This window comes from Tiliqua scincoides, chromosome 7 (genome assembly GCF_035046505.1).
Source record: "Tiliqua scincoides isolate rTilSci1 chromosome 7, rTilSci1.hap2, whole genome shotgun sequence".
Taxonomy (NCBI): Eukaryota; Metazoa; Chordata; class Lepidosauria; order Squamata; family Scincidae; genus Tiliqua; species Tiliqua scincoides.
In genome coordinates, this window is record NC_089827.1 from 54124955 (window position 1) to 54146085 (window position 21131).

The following is a 21131-nucleotide window of genomic DNA, read 5'->3' on the forward strand; positions in this document are numbered from 1 at the left end:
TCAGAATAATTACTAACCAGTTAAGAATATTACTCCAATAGTATAAACTTGTAACACCAGATGAGTGACAGGAGTATACTTCAGAATCCCTGAAAAGTTAGGAAAGCCAAAGCAGCCAAGACTTCACATTGGTCAACAGTTCACACGGAGACATACTGGTTCTGCATGGTTGGGCATTTTGAGGGAGGATCAGGGGACTGACTAATGAGTCATTTGCACAGACATCTCCTGGGGCTATTCAGTAGCAAAGAGAACTAACTGGGTGGTTCTATAGCATGTAGACAATTCCAGAGAGGTTACTGTTTCACTGAATAATTATGACTTTAAGCGATGGGTGCTTTCTTCTATAGAAGAAACTATAGCAAACTTTTGTAGAATTAAGGGAAATTGTTTTACACAGGGCCTTTGCCAAAGATTTCACAACGAGAAAAGGCTTCTTGCAGCCCCATCAGTAAAACCTTCTGCCTACAGGAGGCACCATCCTGCCAGGGGCAGAAGGCACTTCCATTGCAACATGCAGAAAAAACATGACTCAGCCACTGACTAATTAGAGTGAGCGGGAATAAGGAGTTTCTTCACTCTCTACACAATCATATTCGCAGACAAGTAGTCAGAGAACCCATCCACCACATACTTCAATACTTGTGGCAATACATCTCCCCCCCTCTAATTTGTGTGCTGCAGGTTTGTTAGTCACCTCTTTCTCCAGTTTCAAGGAATGTACCTGCAAGTATAGGCAAGTCACATGGCAGTGTGCAGACACTACCATAAAAGGAAACAGTCCCTTTTGGAATCCAAGGGAATTTTTTTCCCAGCCGTGCAGAGCACTCATCATTGTGATAACTGAAATTCTTCTGTGTGCTGAGAAATGCTACATGGCCTGCTACTTCCTGTTGCTCAACAAACAGAATTCCAGCCCCCGGCCCCTACCCCAGCAGGAAGCCAATATACAAAATATTGCATGATGCTCTCCATCTTTGAGACAGTTACTAAACGTTTCAAAATAGGATGGTTTTTCTTGCAACATGGGCAGGATCACCATTCAGATGCCAGATCAAAGGCACCAATTTCAAGAGAGACTGCCCAGTAGAACAAACAATGGGTTTCTCCCTCAACACCACACCCAGCATAGCTCTAGCATGAGGGAAAAGAGCAGAATCTGCTACTCAATTTTTTTAAATGGGAGAGGGGAATGGAGTAGAAAGAAAATGATGAACAGCGATAAGAGGGATTTTTCTTTAAATATAATTGCAAGCAACCTCCATCTCTTTTGTTTAATAGCATGTTTGTCTAATTATACAAATGATTCTGCATTTCAGAGTAGCTATTAGGAGAATAGACTAATTCACACCCACCATACTATTTATTAGCAAGACAAATCTCTGTATACCAAAAAAGCAACAGATTTTAAAGAGTACAGTCCTAATTTACTAGGCAGAGGGGTGGCAGTGTTGTCCACTGAACACAGTTCCCAGACAGACATACAAGCCCAGCACCTTAATGAACAGCGTTTTATGTAGCATAGTACTGTGAACTAGAGCCCACTTCAGTTGCATGATTTCTCTTTTCAGAGAGTCAATGCAAGCTGCGTGGCCAAAGAAACAGCTACGGAACTCTGCTGTATTTACTTAAGCACCAAGAACTTAATTGTTAATTTTATTACAGTCCTCTTAAGCACATATGATTTAGACATGCTAGTGCCAAATCAGCACTGGGAGGGAGATATAGCAAATAGGAAGGCCTAAGGCACTTTGACATTAACAGGGGAGTGGGAGAGAGTGCAACATACAGCTTAAGGCAGCATGTCAGTTACAGAACATCCAAACAGGCTTTTTATCACCCACTTCCTCTGCATGAGCAACCCAGTCCACTCTGCTTAGCTCCATAAAAGGAGAATATCATATTCACACAACAGTGACATCATCTCTCCAGCCAAGAGGAAGTGAAGCTAAAAAGGCAAAGGCTTGATCCCTGCTTATAGACAATTCATTAACACAGCCAATGCAACTACAGCTGGAAAGCAAAGGCTGCCTTCAAACCCCAGATACAGCTCTTTCGGGTTGACCAAAACTCTCTACACTAATATTAAAATCACCATAGCTTGGACCTGCAACTGTACTGAAGATACTGACAAAGCCAGCATGATAAAGAGCATATATGTTTCATCCATCTTCCTTCCTGTATGTTTACAGTGCTTTTTTTAAAATACAGTTTTTCATTCTGACACACCACACTGGAAAACAGCCGCAGGAACTACTTGCCTGCACACCCCAATTCTTGGAACAACTTTGAGAGTGGAGGTGGGAAAAGAACACACCCTGCCACTTCAACATTTTAGCCTTGACATGTGTTGTACCTGAGCAAACCTGGGTTTGGAGCACCACAAGGATAAAAAGGGAGTAGGAGGAGAAGAAAGTTTGAGTGTAAAGAACAATGTTTGTTAGCCCCAAGAAGTTCCAAGGCAAGTCTTGGCATGCGCACAGATGCACACGATTTTAGGACGCCTTACTCTGATTGCATACTATTTCAGAGACAATACATTGAACTTTAGAAGAAACTTTTTCACATCCCAAATGCATATGTACCTGGTAGTAAATACATATGCTACCATCTGCTCTTTGAGGGACTTTCCCACTAACAATGGAATTCTGTTCTTCACCAAACCCTCTTCCACTATGCTGACTGGAGATATTAACATAATCCAAGATTTCTACATTTTAACACAATGGAATTCATTCCATTTCCCACTGAACGCACTTGCATTTATACCAAGAGGCAATTTCACAATAAGACACTAAAAAACCACTATCATTCCTTCCTAAGTGTATCATAGCAAGACATGTTTTTATATTCTCTGGGTTTAATTATTTAGTCTGAGAACATGGCTGCTCATCATGAGATAACAGCTAATGAATGTTAGGAGAATTCAGGTCCCATCAGAAGGTTGGCCTGCACTAGTTCTGTCTGGATCAGCACCAAGCCAAGGTTGATTCTTACTGTATTTTATTCTCATCTATCCTGAAACATACAATATGAACCAGTGCTGGTACATCTCAAGTTTAAATCTTTCCAAAGGGGCACAGAATTTCCATGTCACAACATATGTAGAAGAATTCATACCAAGCAAAATATCCAAATTAGCATCAAGAACAATCATCATAATTGTTGGACACTAGCCAAGTTTGTCTTCTCATTCTCCTTACAGAAATGGTCTAGTCCAAGAGTGTCAAACATAACTCCTGCAGGTCAGATATGGCCCAAGAAAGTTCTTCATGATGTAACTGGAATTCTGCACAGTCAGGGTCTGGAGGCCTCCAATACTGTTCAGAGGTCTCACAAGACTTTGAAACCCAAAGTCTCAAGGAATCATGCTTTATGGTTTTTTCTTTAACATGCTGAAAGACAGCTTTAAAAAAACTGTGGTCACGTCATCATTTAATACTACAGATTAAGGGGCCAATTTTACAGAATTTCAACCACCATTTTCAGACACATGCAAAAGAGACAGCAATTCATTGCTTCACTCTTTCATCCATTTTCAATTATAACCACATTTCAAATTTCATCCACGTGCTCTTCCTTCATGCAATTTCACCCAACCTTCCACAAGGTTCATTAACTTTAACGTTTATTTTTGTTTTGCACTCATTTGTATGCATTGTATAGTTATTTACATTTTTCATCAGCCAGAATACATTTGCAAGCTAAGTAAGACTATGCTTTGACATTCATTTCTGACTTTCTTCCAAGCCCTGGTCCCCAGCCAGATAAGCCAGATAGCGCCGCTGCTTCCTCCTACCTCCAAGCTGTTCCCCGCCCCTTAAGGGGGCAGGGGGCCAGGGCCCACGGGCTAGAGCGTCGTGACGCCCCAGTTTGAAAAGCCCTGCCTTACAGGAACCCTATTCTGAAACAGTGGTAAATCTTTTCCCCATCTGGTTTGTGGCACTGGGGGCTCCTTCCACAACTACTCAATTCCTGTAAGCATTTCAGTATAGCAATGCACAACAGTGCTTAATGGTTCCAGCATCTTGAGAGATTTTAGTTGCAGTCAAGCAAGACCCACCCGACATGCCTGCCATGACGGAGGACAAGTTGCCACTGTAGATAAAAGGAGCATGGTCCAGACTGAGGAGCAGTGCATGGTCAGATGACTGCAAATTGCAACAGCTAAAAACACACCACAGTGTCATGAACCTGAGTTATACAGATATTGCCTACTTCAAAGTTAGGAGTTTCTAACACATATATACTGATCAATGCAAAACACATTAGTATTTTTTCTGATCCGTCTCAGTGATAGTTAAATTTTAAAAAGGTACCTTCTGTATTGGTACAAGAGACAATGTACAAAATACACAACATAAACATGTTCATTCTGGTTACACAGGAACCATGTTACGTCATCAGATTAGAAGAGGGAAAGTATGATGAATGACAAATTTCCAGGATGGAGCCAATTTGCCTTGGTTGGAAACACTGAGGGCAAGCACAGAGTGCACAATTCACTTCCTTAAGTAGCGCAAGGAGAAATGCTGGTGCAGAATGTGTCCCAACAGTTTATTATAAAACAAAGTCCTATTAGGAAAACTCCCTTTATGCTAATCGCCGATTCACACACAAGCCTGACTGAAGAGGTATGGAATGTTACTCAGTCTAGCCTGGCCTGCATAAAGTTACATTCTCAGGTCCAGCTTATGAAACATGGGAACATTTTTGCATTTCTCACACGAGGCTTTTAGCATGTAACAAAGGGTACCATCCAAGTCTCAGGACAATAAAGAAACCTGGTCAGTATAGAGAACTCAGACCCACAACACATTTCACAAGTAGGATATTGGGAGTAATGCAACAGAAGTAGCTAAGCCACCTTATATTACTGGGACCTATATAACTCAAAGAAAACGTAGTATGTATTCAGATAAGAGATGTTTACTGGATTTTTCCAAGCCTACAAGGGAGCAACTGGCATTGCATTACTGCACCCTGGATCAGACATCCAACCTCATAGAAAACAGGATGAGAAACAGCCAATATCTTACCTATGCACCCACATACATGTGCACACACAGTAGAGCAAGTCTTGATGCCTACCCAAGTCACCTGCCCTTGGAAAGTGTTATTGTGCACCTTATACAGTGAGTTGCATCCATAAATGGAGTCCTAGGGAAGGCAATAGACTGACAACAGAAGCAAAAGAATTCACCTATGCTGTATAAGACTTGTGACCCCACCCCACACTAATCTGGGGGGAGGGAGGGAGCTTTCATTACAACAACTCTTCCAAGCTGCAAGAAGATGCCAGTTCCAGAGGCACCAACAATCATTAGCCTGGTTGCACTACATGAAAGTAAAGAAGTTTAGGTATTAGCTTAAAGCAGTGTAAAAAGTTGATATTATTCCAATTTAATCTAAAAGCATCTTTCTCTGCCCCCATGACACAGTCTGCCAATTAGGATACCATAACCTTCAAGGAAGGGCAGTATAAACAGAAAAATTAAAAATAAACCAAATACTGGCACCCAACCAATTAGCTTGCAAGCCTTTCTGCTTTGTCAGCTCAGGGAAATAAGCACACCTCATGCTGAGAATGGGTCAGTCACCAGCTTGCTGGGCTTCTTTAAGAGTGCTCAAACCATGAACTATTTCCTGCCTGTTAGGCTTTGAATGGTGTCTAGGGCATGACAGCTAATCCTGAATGCCTCTGGTTCTTGCAGAGCGCTGTGGCCTTTCATCTTCTGTGCTCAATACAGATTCCTCCCATACCACCGGCTGCTGCATCCAGCCTCCCCCACGGATTAAGCAGCAACTCAAAGCAAAGAAAGAATGCAGCTTTCCAGAGACCAGAAGGATTGACTGGGCTCAAAAGTTACATTAATGCAGAGCTCCACCCCAACACGAAGCCTTCTCGTGCTCTCTCTATGGCATGTTTGTTGACATTTCAGAGCAAGAAAGCAACGACTGGCCTACTTCCCTGATAACAGCAACAACCTTGGCCAGAACTCATTTTTCTTCCTTCGCAAGTCTGCTTACCTTGCATCATACTCCTGTAGGCTGTGTCGGTAATAGCATAGATGTGAGGGGGCATCTCGTGTCTCTTTTTGCCTTTGTACATCTCCACAATCTCTTCTGAGTAGATAGGCAAATTCTTGTAGGGGTTTATGACAACGCAGAACAGGCCTGAGTAGGTCTGCAAAATATATTTGAGAAGTTTAGATGCACATGTGTTTTACAGTTTCATATTATTGGTTTTGCTTTTATCGCACCCCAAATTCAGGAGCTCAGGGCAATGTACAAGATTTTTTTTCCCCACTACCATTTCACCCTTACAGCCACCCTGCAAGACATGCCAGGCTGAGACAGCAGTTGGTCCAAAACACCCAGTCAACTTAATGACTCCACAGACATATGCCCTGCTAACTGGGTAAAGATGCACCGTTTAAAGTTGCATCCTCTTATATTTAGCAAGGGAAGAGCTACTGACTCTTCACCCCAGCATGGCATCTACTCCAATGGCTGTTGCCTCTTCTGCATCTTTATTTAGATTGTGATCCCTCTGGGGACAGGGAAGCAGTTATTGATTTTGCTATGTAAGCCACTTTGTGAACTACTCCTTATCAGCATCCTGTCACAGCTCCTTGAGATGCACAGCTGCAGTTTGACTCTTGGCTATTTACCAGCAGGGCAACTCTTACTCTTTCCAGGCAAAGGACAAACTGTAAGCCTGTATTGGTCACTATACTGTGGTATGCAAGAGGAAACTACTGATCACACAAGGATGGTAATGATAACATCTGTATCCATCAGAGCACACTCACTTAGATTTTACTTATTCTAAAAAAAACCTTGGGCTTACTGCAATACATTCTCTCTCAGCAGTGGAAGGAAAGGACCTTGACTAGGTTGCACCTTCTCCAATGACAGACATGAAGCATGACTAAACTTAGATTCAGTCTCCTGTAGGAGGCAACCCCTCCCAGTCCTGGACTGGTAAAGCTCAGTGGCTGAATTTGAACCAGTGCCAATCCCTCAGGAAGATCAGTCCAAGCAGCTTTAAGAACCAAACTGAACTATAACCAAAAATATCATAACAGATGGCATGACAACCATATTCATGGCAGAAAATAGCAAGGTATGAGTAGCTTTCCCCTTAAAGATCAAAATGAGTTATCACAGATAAAATGGGTACAGGGCTCCCTTGCCAAGAAGGACAGATGAGCCCAATGCTTCCTCTTCCATAAAGGAAAGGGTGGGTAGGGACCCCCTTTTCCCATCACTGAGGAGCATATCATGGTAAGCCCAACATTCATTCTCCAACATTGCAGGGGATCCTTGATTCACATGCACAAAAGTAGCTCCAGGTTTGTAGGGAGGGTACTCTTTGTATCCCATTATATTATGAGGGCCACCATTTAACTGTTTGCCCATGTAAGTATCCATCTTTTAATGGTAGACAAGGACAAAAAGGGATCTACGTATTAGAATCTCTTGGGAAGGGTTACCTATAATGAGGAAAGAACAAAAGGGTAATTCCAGGAGTAAACAGACTTGAGTTAGAGCTATTATGTCATGTCACAGTACAGACAAAGTTAGGCATAGAGCTTTGTACCTGCCATAGGAGCAGTAGCTTGGCAAATCTGTATAGACTTTAGAGGGCTACATTCTCCTGGAGTATATGTTCCAGATGTTTTGAGAAATGGACTGAAACAGCAGAAAAATGAGCAAGGACAGCAGCTGCCTTCATGACTAAGCCACTGATCTCATGGTTCGAGCTCATTTCTTAAGTCACATAACCCAGCCTTTTGAAAATGTATTGCCAGCTTCAGGCAAAGAGTGCAGGTACAGGGTCATCTTGAAGGGAATGCTCAGTGTTCCCATGAACTCTTGAGGTCCCTGATGCAGGTAGCCAAGTGACAGAGCTATGTTTTGCATGCAGAAGGTCCCAGGTTTGGGTCCCAGCAATTCCTGGTAAGGCAGAGCAAGATCCCTGTCTGAATCCCTGGAGAGCTGCTGCCAGCCAACATCACCAATACTGAGCTTGATGGATCAATTGTTTGACTCAGTATAACCTGCTCCTATTAATCCTCAGTATAACCTGCTACTGAGAAATTAGTAGGAAGACTCCTGTAACTCTGTTCAAGCAGGAGTCAGACACTCATAGCACAACACAAGATCTGCAGCTCCTTATCTCCTAGGCAGGGTCTTTAAAAAAAAAAAAAAAAGGCAGAAAAACTCCCTTGCCCTGGTGGCCCAGCCTGCTCCCTTCTGATTTGGCAGGACAGCAGAAGAGTGCTCTGCAACTCAATCTATCCGGTAAGACCAAAGAGAACAGGAAAGTGTACAGCTTGAAAAGATTTGTTTAACAAATCCACAGGCAAGCTCAACGCAACTTTTAAAAGCCATATGGGGACTGCAGTCTTGATGCCATCAGGAAGAAGAAACCCTCTATGCAATTTCCAAGAGTCTGCACAAATCTATTCCTCAACAGCAGTTCAGAGGGAAGTTCATGCAAATCTATATAGAACTGCGACTGAAACTCCCTCAACAAGATTGGGGAACCTCAGATATCAGCACAATTTGCTCTGCAAGGAGTTATTGTGCTGCTAGCAGTATTATGCAACAACATCAATACTCCCCACCACCTTCACCCCAATCTCTACCTCTTCCCCATTCAGAAGGGAGTGGTTATACAACTTACATGTTGTCACTAAATTTTATTGTCCAATTACCAAACCATTCTGTTGTCCTTCAAGCTGCTGGCTTGTGAATGGGCAAAAGCAACACAATAGGAGTTTTAACATTTTATTGCTTCTGCAAGTCATGTATAAACGAGTCAAAGCTCTTGTTTTCATGACAACCAGTTCATGAGTATTCTACTGCCACTTTTTGGTGGGGGAGAGCAGAACACCAAACCACCTGCACAGGTTATGTTCTGCAGCACCACACAATGGAGGCTTGAAATGTTAAAAAGGTGGATTGTGAGGGCTAGGTTGCTTCAGAACTGCTCATCGCATCAAAGCAGGTTCTCTCCCTTGCCTTCAGTGCAGCTGGGTTTGCCCATTCTGCATGCAAGAGAATCTGCAAGGGAATCTAATCCATCTCTCCCCCCTACAAACCTCTGCTTCCTTCTCTGTCAGACCTATAAAGGATAGGGGATTCCCAAGCTAAGAAAGGGGATTCATTCCCATTCGTAAGAAGAGGCCTGCTGAATCAGGCCAAGGGTCCATCTAGTAAGAACATAAGAACACAAGAACAGCCCCACTGGATCAGGCCATAGGCCCATCTAGACCAACTTCCTGTATCTCACAGCAGCCCACCAAATGCCCCAGGGAACACACCTGATAACAAGAGACCTGCATCCTGGTGCCCTCTCTTGCATCTGGCATTCTGACATAGCCCATTTCTAAAATCAGGAGGTTGCACATACACATCATGGCTTGTAACCCGTAATGGATTTTTCCTCCAGAAACTTGTCCAGTCCCCTTTTAAAGGCGTCCAGGCCAGATGATCCTGTGGCAAGGAGTTCCACAGACGACCACACGCTGAGTAAAGAAATATTTTCTTTTGTCTGTCCTAACTCTCCCAACACTCAATTTTAGTGGATGTCCCCTGGTTCTGGTGTTATGTGAGAGCGTAAAGAGTATCTCTCTATCCACTTTACCCTCCCCATGCATAATTTTGTATGTCTCAATCATATCCCCCCTCAGGCGTCTATTTTCTAGGCTGAGGAGGCCCAAACGCCGTAGCCTTTCCTCATAAGGAAGGTGCCCCAGCCCAGTAATCATCTTAGTCGCTCTCTTTTGCACCTTTTCCATTTCCACTATATCCTTTTTGAGATGCGGCGACCAGAACTGGACACAATACTCCAGGTGTGGCCTTACCATCGATTTGTACAACGGCATGATAATATTCGCTATTTTGTTCTCAATACCTTTTCTAACGATTCCAAGCATAGAATTAGCCTTCTTCACTGCTGCCGCACACCGGGTCGACACTTTCATCGACCTGTCCACCACCACCCCAAGATCTCTCTCCTGATCTGTCACAGACAGCTCAGAACCCATTAGCCTATATGTGAAGTTTTGATTTTTTGCCCCAATGTGCATGACTTTACACTTACTGACATTGAGACGCATCTCCCATTTTGCCATTAGTATCTCACACTGGCCCACCAGATGCCTCAGGGAGCACTCAAGACCTGAAGATACCAGTAACCTGTTACCACTCCCTTGACATCTGGCTTTCAGAGACAGGCTACCTCTGAAACTCAGAGGCTGCATATAGTCATCATGGCTTTTAACCTCCAATGGACTTTTCTGCCATAAATCTGTCCAATCTCCTTTTAAAAGCATCTAGGCCTTTAGGTGCCATCACAACATCCTGTGCAAAGGAATTCTACAGAATACTCACATGTTGAGTTAAGGTTCCCTTTTCTCCGTTCCAACTCTTCCACCACTCAACTTTAGTGGATGCCCCTGGTTCTAACCTTCTACTGAAGTTCTATATGCACAACTGGCAATCCAGATGCTTACATCAGACCAGTGGTTTCCAAAATTTTGAGCACTGGAACCCACCTAAAAAAGGTTTCACTTCTGCAGCTGCTCAAGCCTCTGTGGCTATAAGGGTAATAGGGGGAGCACTGCTGCACAAAGCAGCAGGTTGTTTAACCTCAATACATATAGCCTAATCCAGGGGTGTCAAACATAAGGCCCGAGGGCCAGATGCGGCCCTCGAAAGTTAAAAAGTTATACGACCCTCAGGCTTTCAGCTACCGAGTAGTGCTGAGGTGTTACTGTTGAAAGGACAGCCCGCATGAAAATTGGGCTCTCCCATATCTTAAAATGTGATCAAGATTCATATCTTTTCTCTTTTGTTATTTGCAGCTAATGAGTTCCTAAGTGAGAAAAAAGTATTTTTTTTGTTATCACCTGTTTAATGATCTCACTTCTTGCCTAATGACATCATTTCCAGCCCGCAGCAGGCATCATCAATGCTATGTGGCCCTCCACATGTAATGAGTTTGACACCCCTGGCCTAATCTACCCTATCAGTTTCATAAACCGCCAAGAATTGGGTCGTGGCCCACTGGTGGGCTATGAATCCACAGTTTGGTTTAGATCATATGTGATACAGCTATTCACAAAACACATTTACCTATTTCTAAAATCTCTTCCCATCCAAAGAGGATGTCATATAATCCTGCCACCCCACTAAAGCATTCTTCAAATAACACTACCCAGGAGAAGGAACTGTCTAATGGAATGCAAATGGAAGAGGCAACATGGAGAACATCCCAGAGTATTTATCACATCTTGCAGGACCTTGCACTCAGTAGAGAAGACCTTTTACTTACATAGATGAGACCCGAGTAGTATCTCTCCTTCAGGTTATGCAACACAGAGGCTTCATTCAGGCAGGTCAGTTCTGCCATGTCTTCCACCTTGGAGAACTTGGGGGGGTTCATCTTTTGGATGTCATCTTTATTTACTCTCACTTTCTTTCCATTCTCTGCAAGCTCTACAATGGCTTCATCTCCCACTTCCTCCTTCAAGCTAGCTGGCTCAAAACCATTTTTCTCCGATGGGACCCACACCAGCTTCTTGGCTGCCCAGTCTGCCTGGGCCAGAGGGTTGTTGATGAGGTTTCGATCCACATAGAGGTATTTGTCAGCATCTCTCTGAGCCATGGTGGTTTATAACCAGGGACCTGTTGAAAGAATTTTAACATTAATTAACATTGCCAACATATTGATGCTATGACTTTCTAGCTAACAGAAAGAGGCATCCATTGAACTGGGAGCACCTTTCTGGCAGAACCACCATGTACTGTTTAAACAGTTCTGCCATGGTCACACACTGTGTCCACAAGAATATCTTAAGCTCTGAGCACAGGAAAACACCTGCAGAGGCAAAAGTATTTGACACAAGACTACCAGCTGCAATGTAAACATTTGAGAACTTTGATAAGTAGGAAGTTAGTCTGAGCTGTCGAGTCATCTAGCCTAGTCCCTCTGCCCAAAAGACTTGCTTCCCCCCCCCCCCCGATCAGCCACTGGAAGTTACAGACAGTGTTGTACTGCATTAGACGCATCCAATGACCCAAGTAAATGAGCTCGAGAGCAGCAAGCACTCAGGAGGCAAGTTTGGCAACCATTATTTTAGGACAGTGCACCATGTAGCAGTGCAGCCACCTGAAGGACCTTGCCCTGACTTAAAGGAAAACTTATACACAGCCAACGTGGGTTCCCCCAAGTAAGACCATTTTGTCAGTTTACACATCAATACAAAATGCATCTTTTACTTTAGTTTTTCCAAATCTCAGACATGCAGGAAATACCAAGGTCAAGTGCTTACTGAAAACAATGAATATGCAGTGACCTCCATAACACCCAGGGCCAGTTTACAACCATTTGCTAGTATCCTCTATTCAAGAAGGGCATGTAACAAATACAAGTAAGCAGTTTGAGAAATGCTCCAGGCTTTTGGGCAATACAAGTTGCAGGTAGTCTACAAACCCATACTTCCTTCTCTATCAGACCTATAAATAGGGGGTTCCCAAGGCATTCAGTGCCCTGTGGCATCTCTCAATAGCCAGGTGTAAAAAACTGAGGTGGCAAGAAACTTCTACCACAAGGCTGCCAAAAGATGAGAAAAGCAGGTGGCTGCTATGTAGCCACATTTAGGAAGTTTCCTCCTAAAACAAAAGGGCAAAATATTTAGGGTGTGCGTTTTGCTTTAAAGATTGCAGCGCAACAACACTGTACTTGCTACTGTATAAACAAGTATACTACCACCATCTCCTGGTATATAAGCAACCTACTATCTTGGAGTTAAACACAAAAATTTCATTCTAGGCCAAATGACAGCTGTGTGCAGGCACACACAAAGATATGACATGCAACGGCAGGTTGAACACTGCCACCTATAAAGACATGTTTTAAAGCAGTTTTTGTGATGTTTCAACATGGTTAAACCAAGGCAAGAGTTGTTCAAGTTCTTTCTGCTACTTTTTGGTAAACATTGGTCTAAAAGTTGTACCATTGTTTTTGTGACAACTCTTGCACTCACCCAAATACATAAACACTATCAGTTAGCCATGCACTTCTGCTTTTGCCAAAAAGTTGAGAGCAAGAGTAGAGGAAGAGCATTTTAGGGTTACATCACACAGAAAGAGATATCTGCAAGCTTATGGTGATTTAAATTGCAACTGGAGAGCTAAAAGCCTCTCTAATAGGGTGACACTGCTTAACACCCAAGCAAAGCCATTATTAAAGTACAGGTCTAGAAATAATCCTAGATGCCATGGATTTCCAGAGATACCCCACACTTTGTGGTAACCAATCCTATCATGGAGGTAGGAATAAGCCATCAGTGTGTAGTCTGAATAAATTAGATGTATGGCACTTTAGACCTGGGGCAAGGAAGCAAAGAGAATTTCTGTACATTGTATTCATAATTTTATCAAGAGCTGCAAGGCAACAGCTGCACTCTAAACCTCTGCTGTACAGCTTCCTGCTAATGCAACTTCCAAGAATCCAACAGTTTGCCTTTTTTGGCCATAATTGAGCAGGACACACCAGAGAATGAGAGCTTCCAGCTGAATTAAGTTTTTCAGGAAATGATGAAACCAAAAGTAACCAAAGAGCACTATACTGTACTCAACCCAAAATATTCTTACTCCCTTAGGCCTTTTCTACTTAGTTGACATCTGACATGCTTTTATAATTCCTCATGAGGAAAAGAAAAGCATGGGCTCTTCTGCTTAAGAATCTTTGAGATTTTGAGGAACAGTATTTTCTTGCCCTTTCTGTACATAGCCTTCATCACCAGCTACCTCCACAGCAGGGAATTCTCAACTTAGACAGCTCCAGACACATGCCAATCTACATCTCCTGGTCCCTGTCTCATCAGCACATAATACTTCTAGGGAGTGGGCCACTGTAATTATGCTTTTCAGTAAGGGCATATCCAGGTCAACACTTTGTCAAACTATTTCACTTCTGTCTGTTGCTACCCCAGTAGCAATCTTCACACATCTCCTATTTATGACACCAACTTTCTCCATATGGAATTCCAAATTTGACTTTTTTCGTGAAACACTGAAACTCTGCAAAATTTCACTTAAATACTTGGTTCCAAATACATGTCAATAAGCAGAAAGGAAGAGAGCCTGAGAGAACAGACTAATGAAGCTGGGTTCAGAATATTGATTTACAGTAATAACTTCCATAATAATGCTTTCTTTTGTGCAGATTGGCAACAGACCCACCATAAGATATGCAAGAATGTGGTGAGAGGTTTCACTAAGATCATCAGTAAATTGCCAACTGGGAAACACTGGAGTTAGCATACCCTAGATAAAACATCTTCCCATCTGTGCTACCACAGGTATTAGGCTTCATTTAGTGCTCCAGTTGCCCATACAAAATGCTAGAGGTTCAAGTTCCTTATTATCTAGTTCCAAAAGGCTTCTTACTTCTTGTGTACATCATGTACACATTAAGGAAGCATAGAAAGCAACGAGTGAAGCTAATCTGTGCCTTTAACTTGATTCCCACATTATTTTCATCACTGCGGTTTGGTACTGTGTTTCATCAGTTCTTGAACATTTATCATACAAGGAAACGCTATTCAAGTACTCAGATCTGTTTGATTCAAAAGCCACAAGATCCAAGACTGACAAAAGGCTAAAAAACCTGTCAGTGTGTTCTCTAGTAGACTTTTCTACTGCCCTACAGCTTTAATTCTGATTAAATTAAGATTCTTCACAAAGTGCCAGAAACTATAGAGAACATCTCCAGCATGTGGATCTCCTCATTTGCTTCAAATTAGTTCTGCACCTATGAAATGCAACTTAATGATAACACCTGATCCTATAGTTGCTGCAAATGAGAACAGGACTTGCACACTGAATTTGAAAAGGCAAGAAGGCAAGTTTGCTTCCACTGCACTGCAGCCTACTTACCCATGAGAGAGTTAAGCACTTGTCACAAATCAAGCACACAGGAAGCAGAGTTCACTCACTACCACAAACACTAAAAAGTAAGTGGTTTCTTGGCTCCTGTCTTCAACACAGGATATGTATGTAGCGTGTGCATGACTGCCTTTCTTCCTCCACTTAGCTACACCAAACCATGGGGGAGAGAAGAGAGTACTACTGCTACCACTGTTCTCACATGAGCAGGGGAATTCACTAAGCTGACTGGAACTCATATTTCCAAAGGGAGTGTAGAAAGAAACTGTAGAAGATGAGAAGCATGTCTTGCCACAAGATTAGCATTCTCAACTTCCCTCCCAAGACAGCCAAACCCGACTTTAAACTGGAGCTCAATTAGAGAGCCAAAATATGTCATGGAATAAGGGCTATGAATTCTTGATTTATGCACTGACCACCACATGCTTCAAGCTGAGTCACCAAGCTTTTCTATTTATAGTAGACTTACCATACAGCTGCCCAGGAAATAGTAGAGAATAAGGAGGATTATGAAGTAATGGAGAGCCACATTGGTAGTTTACTAGAACAACTCTGAGTTGCCCATTCTTGCCTGTGCTCCCTCCCACTCAGCCTGCTGTAGCAGGGCAGTCATAACTCACATTGCCCAACTAGTCACCGGCAGATAGAAACAACACAGTTCTTAGCAGGGCTGGGTAAGAAGCTCTTATCTTTATACCTCTAGAATGCAAGTATCAACCAGCCATTTGGAAAGGTACTGGCACCTGGGGTGGGGAATCACTGGGTGTGTGATTACTTTTTATTTTTTTAAAAAACTGGCACGAATGCTGGAGGGCAAAGGACACTGAAAATCGATGGCCTGGTGCTTAGCAGGTCAGGTGAATTCATGCCAAAATGACTCAGACTGGTTCCAAGTTGAGGAAGGCAGAAAAACTCCGCTTTCACTTCACTGTCTGAGACAGGAGCAACAAGTCGAACACACCACCCAGTTCTTCTACAAAAAGGTTCCCATCTCAAGTTTGACTTGTACGAGATTAAACACTAGGTACACCTCAATTAACACATGGGGTATAAATCTGCTCCACCTAGTATAAGCACTTTTATAGCAGCCTTTTTTCTATATTCTCTGTGTAAAATTAAAAAATCCAACAGAATCAGTTTCCTTCCTTTCCTTCCATAGCTATGCATAGATTTCATTCAATATTTTAAGATGCAGAATGATCCAACTGATCTATTTCATGTGTCTGGTTCACATGCTCCAAAATGGCACCAGTTCCTAGAAGCTCTTCACTTCTCTCCCACCCCCAGTCTTTGAGCAAACAAGAAGAGATGAGTCAGGAAGGAGTCCACTGTCCTATCCTAACCCTGGCAAACAGAACAGAACAAGGACAATACTGGAGCATGTGCTGGTGAAGTTACTGCACATGGGGTTGCCCAAATTTACACCTATAACATCTCTCCCCTTTCCATTTTTATACAGCTCTTGGACCACACTGGAGAACTTCACATCACTACTTTCTCAATAATTATTACTGCCACTGTGTAAGGAAGCAAACATTCTCCCTTTGTTGAAGATGGGGAACTGGCAAAAGTTAGTGGCCTGCCTAAAAGTTAACCTTGACATGAAAAACAGCAGACTTCTGCTCTCAGTGGGTTCCTACAGATTCCCTATGAAACAGGAGACTTAGTGTGTGTGAGATGGGTGGATGGGCAAACCCACTTCTCCCTGACCCCACTAAGTTACCTTTCCTTAGTCGCTTTTTCCCTCCTGATGGGCACTTGCCCTCTTGACTGAGAAGCAATAAAGAAAGGATTGTTTGCACACATGCACTCTGTCCCTCCCCAATGCGTTGCAAATGCGTTGTCCCTCCCCAATGCGTTGCCTCTCCCTACATCTTTGACATCAAACAGCAAGATTAATAGTTATTTAGGAAAGCATATCTTGCCTTCTTACCAATGTCTCAAGGCAGCTTTCAATGTATATTTGAAACAGATAGATGAACACAGTGAAATAATTCAGAACAAAAAGCAGCAAACGTAGTGTTAACCACAGTGGATACCCAGTATAAAAGATGCCTTGGCCATTCATATTAAATTTAAAGTTTAAAGTCTGGAGCAGGAGGCCAAGACTTTTGTCCCTTCAAACACTTCCTCCAGGGTTTTAGAAGCCCTGGAAACCAATACACTGCCTGCTATTTTATTGACCAGAACCATTTCCATTACCCCTTGGCCAACTGTTTTTCAGCATCTATGGAATTGTTCTGGGGACTCTGCTTTTGCTCAACAAGATCAGCACACTACGATAAATATCAGTGTAAGAAGTCAGGGTGTTTAACAGGAATTTTGCCTCAGGATGACCAAGTGTAGTACCTGAATGCATCTTGGTTAAGGGACAATAAGTAACAAGTCACAGTTTTTCTGACTTAAGTCTCATACATTTTTGGTTACAAGTAACCTCGCAACACGCCCCAGGCAAAGTTGCTGGCAAGCCAGAAACCCATTTCAATTCTAGTTAAAATCTCCCCTTCAGGATGTTATGCCAGGATGACATGATGGATGGTTTTGGTGCTAGTCTGGAGTGTTTCAAGGACCCATACTGCCCACCTAGCTGCCTCAAGAATGAGAATAGGATCCAAGCAGTCAATTCTTGGATTAGACCAGGAATGCTCACACTTTTTTGGCTCGAGAGCTACTTTGAAACCCAGCAAGGCCCGGAGATCTACCAGGGGGGGAAGGAAGTGTCTGACAGACACCCCCTTTAATGTATGGAGCCCCTGCTGGAGTCTAGTCAGTTTCCTCAGTTTTGTTGCTACATGCCTGAAGAGCAGCTAAAGTGTCAGTTTCAGTTTAGTGTCAGCTAAATATGTCAGTTTCATCTAGTCACTAGAAGAAACTGACATATTAACAGTTTGGAGAGACAGGGCTCCGCGATCTACTCATTTTGCCTAGCGATCTACTGGTAGATCGCGATCCACCTATTGAGCACCTATTGAGCACCCCTAGTCTTGCTGCTGCAGAGTATCTCTATTGAAGTTTGTGACGTTCCTTTTCAAAGAAGCAGTTTCTGGCGTTATGCTTCATTCTGATGGAACTAAGCTTCCTTTTCCCAAGCTGACCAAGCACGGCTTGCTCCAACAAACAGAAAAATAGCTAAAAGATGTAATTGTTGAGCAGATGCTGCCTAACTGTTAAGTGCAGTAAATCAGTTAAACAAGGGACAAGGTGGTTAAAATGAAAAGTGATGATCATGAAATGAAAACGATTGTCTTACAAGACTATAAAGCCTGATTCACTGGGCATACTCCTGACTGTGCAGGAAAGAAATTGGGCCTCTGACCCTCGGAAGCAATACACCAGGGCACACATTCTCTAAACCAGAGGCACACAAAATTCTTAGAGAACTCAATGCAGTAGTTTCTTCAGCTTGGACAGCTTCTTGAGACCTGCTGTCAATGGAAGTGGCACACTTGCAACTACTTTAGATTTCTGTGTTTCCTGTTGAACGTTTCATTTTTGTGCACAGTAGTCCAGGTTTAGTTCCTATAGACCAGTAGTTCTCAAACTTCTGTATAGAGTTTTCAAACCACTAAGTCCGAGGCAGTGGGTGGGGAGGCAGCAGTGCTATCCTCAGGACTGCACCACTGCTGGGAACTGAGGGGTTTTTTCTTCACCTTACCCCCTTGCACAGGCCTCCTGGGGGTGAAGGGAGCTCCGCAGGGCCCTCTGCAGAGCTCCCTGTGTCTCAGAATGTTCAAAAATTGCTATTGCAACCCACTTTCAGGTTGCAATCACGAAACCTGGAAGTGGGACACTATGGCATTTTTTGAACATTCCAAGATGTAGGGCTGCCCCAGGAGGAGAGTGCAAGGGGGAAAGTTGAAGGAAAAAAAGCCCCTCAGTCACCAGCAGCCGTATGATCCTGAGGATCACTGCCTTCCCCCTCACCCTGCCCCTTAGGGGGAAAGGGGCACTGATTCTTGGGCTGGTGGGTCTTGACCCACCAGTTTGAGAACCACTGCTTTAGGCATTTGATAAAAGGAGGACAGGACTACTTCTGGTATTCCATATATCTGTATGTTTTCACACTACATTCAAAGCGCTGAGAAAGATTTACTGCAAGCACTAAGTTGAAAGATAGTGATTAACCAAGCCCAAAACTGAAATTATGAAATGACAGACACCTTCAGATTAGCAATATCCTGTTAGTAACTATGCCTAGTGAGAGTGAGCTCAAGGCAATGGAAGTACACTGTAGTTGTTCTGAAAGCAGCATGAAAAGCAAAGAGTTGAGAAAGTCATAACTGGCACCCAAAACTACTGTTGTCTTGGATCTCAACATCAGAAGCTTGCTAACAAGCAAGGTGAACTTGCACAGTTTACAAGTTTTTCATATTTTATACTGCCCTTCACTCAAGGTGGTGTATATAGCCCCTCCCCTCCTTCTGTCTTCACAACAACCTTGTGAGGTAGCACTATTGCCTACAGAAGTCCTACAAGCCATTAAGCACTAGTGGCTTCACAATGACTAAAGCTTCCTTGGAGGGCAAAGACAAGAGAATGGAAAAGCAACTGGGCACTCCTGCTGTTACAAGCCAATTGCAGGGTAAGGCCTGGGACACGTTGCACTCAATACTGGAGCTGATATTAATTAGCTCAGCTTACGGAGTACAGGAACTGGTTCAGGGAAATCGCATCTGGAGGGGGGGAGGGTGTAGAGGTGGTTATTAGTTTCAAACTCTGTCTTTAGCACACTTAAGCTCAACTGGCAGCTACCCAACACTTTAAAAGTTTGGAATATCTTATTCCAAGCTAAATCTAGCCTAGTCTGCTCTCTGCAATTGTTGTTTCCCATTACCATGTGTGCAGTACATGCCTTCTCAGCAGAGGAAAGAGACAACATGCCCACAAGGAAAACATTCCAGAGGGGAAAACACATTCTTCGTGAGCACTCAATAGAGTAATCCCACTCTAAGACGACAGCAGCGGTTTAGAAAACTCCAGCCCATCCCGGCTGCTCAAAGGGTTTGGTTAGTAGTGTTCACCATGTCTCCCTGGGCAACAGGATCTTCAAGAGAGTCACAGGACCTCAGGACATTGCTCAAGATGCCAAGACTAAAGAAAAAGCAGAGGCTGGCGGCGGGGGACAGGACGACCAAGTGCTCAGCATAAAAGCTGAGAGTTTGACCAACAATAGCTCCACAGCATGCTATACATCAGAGCCAATAAGTTAAACTAGCCCTTGTGGTGCCACCGGGATTCCCATTTATTTATATCCGAGACAAGAGAAAAGCAAGGCTGCTCATTCCATCTGCCTCATCATCCCACACTTTCAGTTTACACCTGCTCCACAATCCACTTTTCAGGCTCCACAATCCACAATCCACCATTCAGGCTCCACAATCCACTTTCTCAAGTTTTCATTCCTTTTAAGCATATTGCCTCCACCCAATTTTTCCTTCCTTCACTTTCCCTCCCTGCCCAAGCTGAAATGCACAGACAGACATCGTCCTGCTCCAGGTCTAGCAGCCATGGAACAATGTGCGATGACAGCAAACCCCAGTCTTTGAATGCAGGTCACCATCAGAACAGCATGAAAAACAGCAAGGTGGGCAGAGAAACAGATCTTTCCTTGGACTGTCACTTCTACCACCACCCTCCCTGCAGGCAGTTTTTCCTTTCAGATTTGAACCTGGGAGCCCTGAAAAAAGCAGCTGGAAGAAAGGGGGGGCTTGCAGAAGGCAGGGTGACCTAGTAGGCAGGTAGAAAGATGCAGCAACCTGCTTCCCACCAGTTCATCAGAAGGCACTCACTCCACCTCCTTACTGTAGTTTGGCAATGACCCATATCCAAAGGATAGGTGCACCTCTATCATGTGCAGTTTTACCCTTGCTCTTAGCAGAGCTTCAAATTTTTACTTGCATTTTCCTTCTACATCCAGTATCTTGCCCTGTTCATAGTTATCATATGTTGAGCTTGCCTTGAGAAGTTCAAACAGCGCATAAAAAGTTAAATACAAGTTCAGAAAAATGAATCATACTTCTGTCTACAACACAAACAGGATCAGCACTATGGCAGGATTCTCCATGATCAAAATTCTGTGGCTGCACCACTGCTTTTTGAAGTTCTGCAGAAGCTTGGCCCCCATTTCCTGCTCCACAATTTTATATGCTCTGGCAAGTTTG

At 43.3% G+C, this 21131-nt stretch overlaps 1 protein-coding gene across 2 annotated transcripts in view; it reads right to left on the reverse strand.

The window, feature by feature from the left end:
• The window catches only part of MYH9 (myosin heavy chain 9), an 81148-nt gene that overhangs the window by 45656 nt on the left and 14361 nt on the right, over positions 1 to 21131 (reverse strand). For both annotated transcript variants that reach the window (XM_066633415.1, XM_066633414.1), the window contains exons 2-3: positions 11351 to 11703; positions 6031 to 6187 (exon numbers count right to left, since the gene is read on the reverse strand). In XM_066633415.1, coding sequence (XP_066489512.1) covers positions 6031 to 6187; positions 11351 to 11683 — 490 coding nt within the window. In that variant the 5' untranslated portion in view covers positions 11684 to 11703. The remainder of the gene's footprint in view (positions 1 to 6030; positions 6188 to 11350; positions 11704 to 21131) is intronic.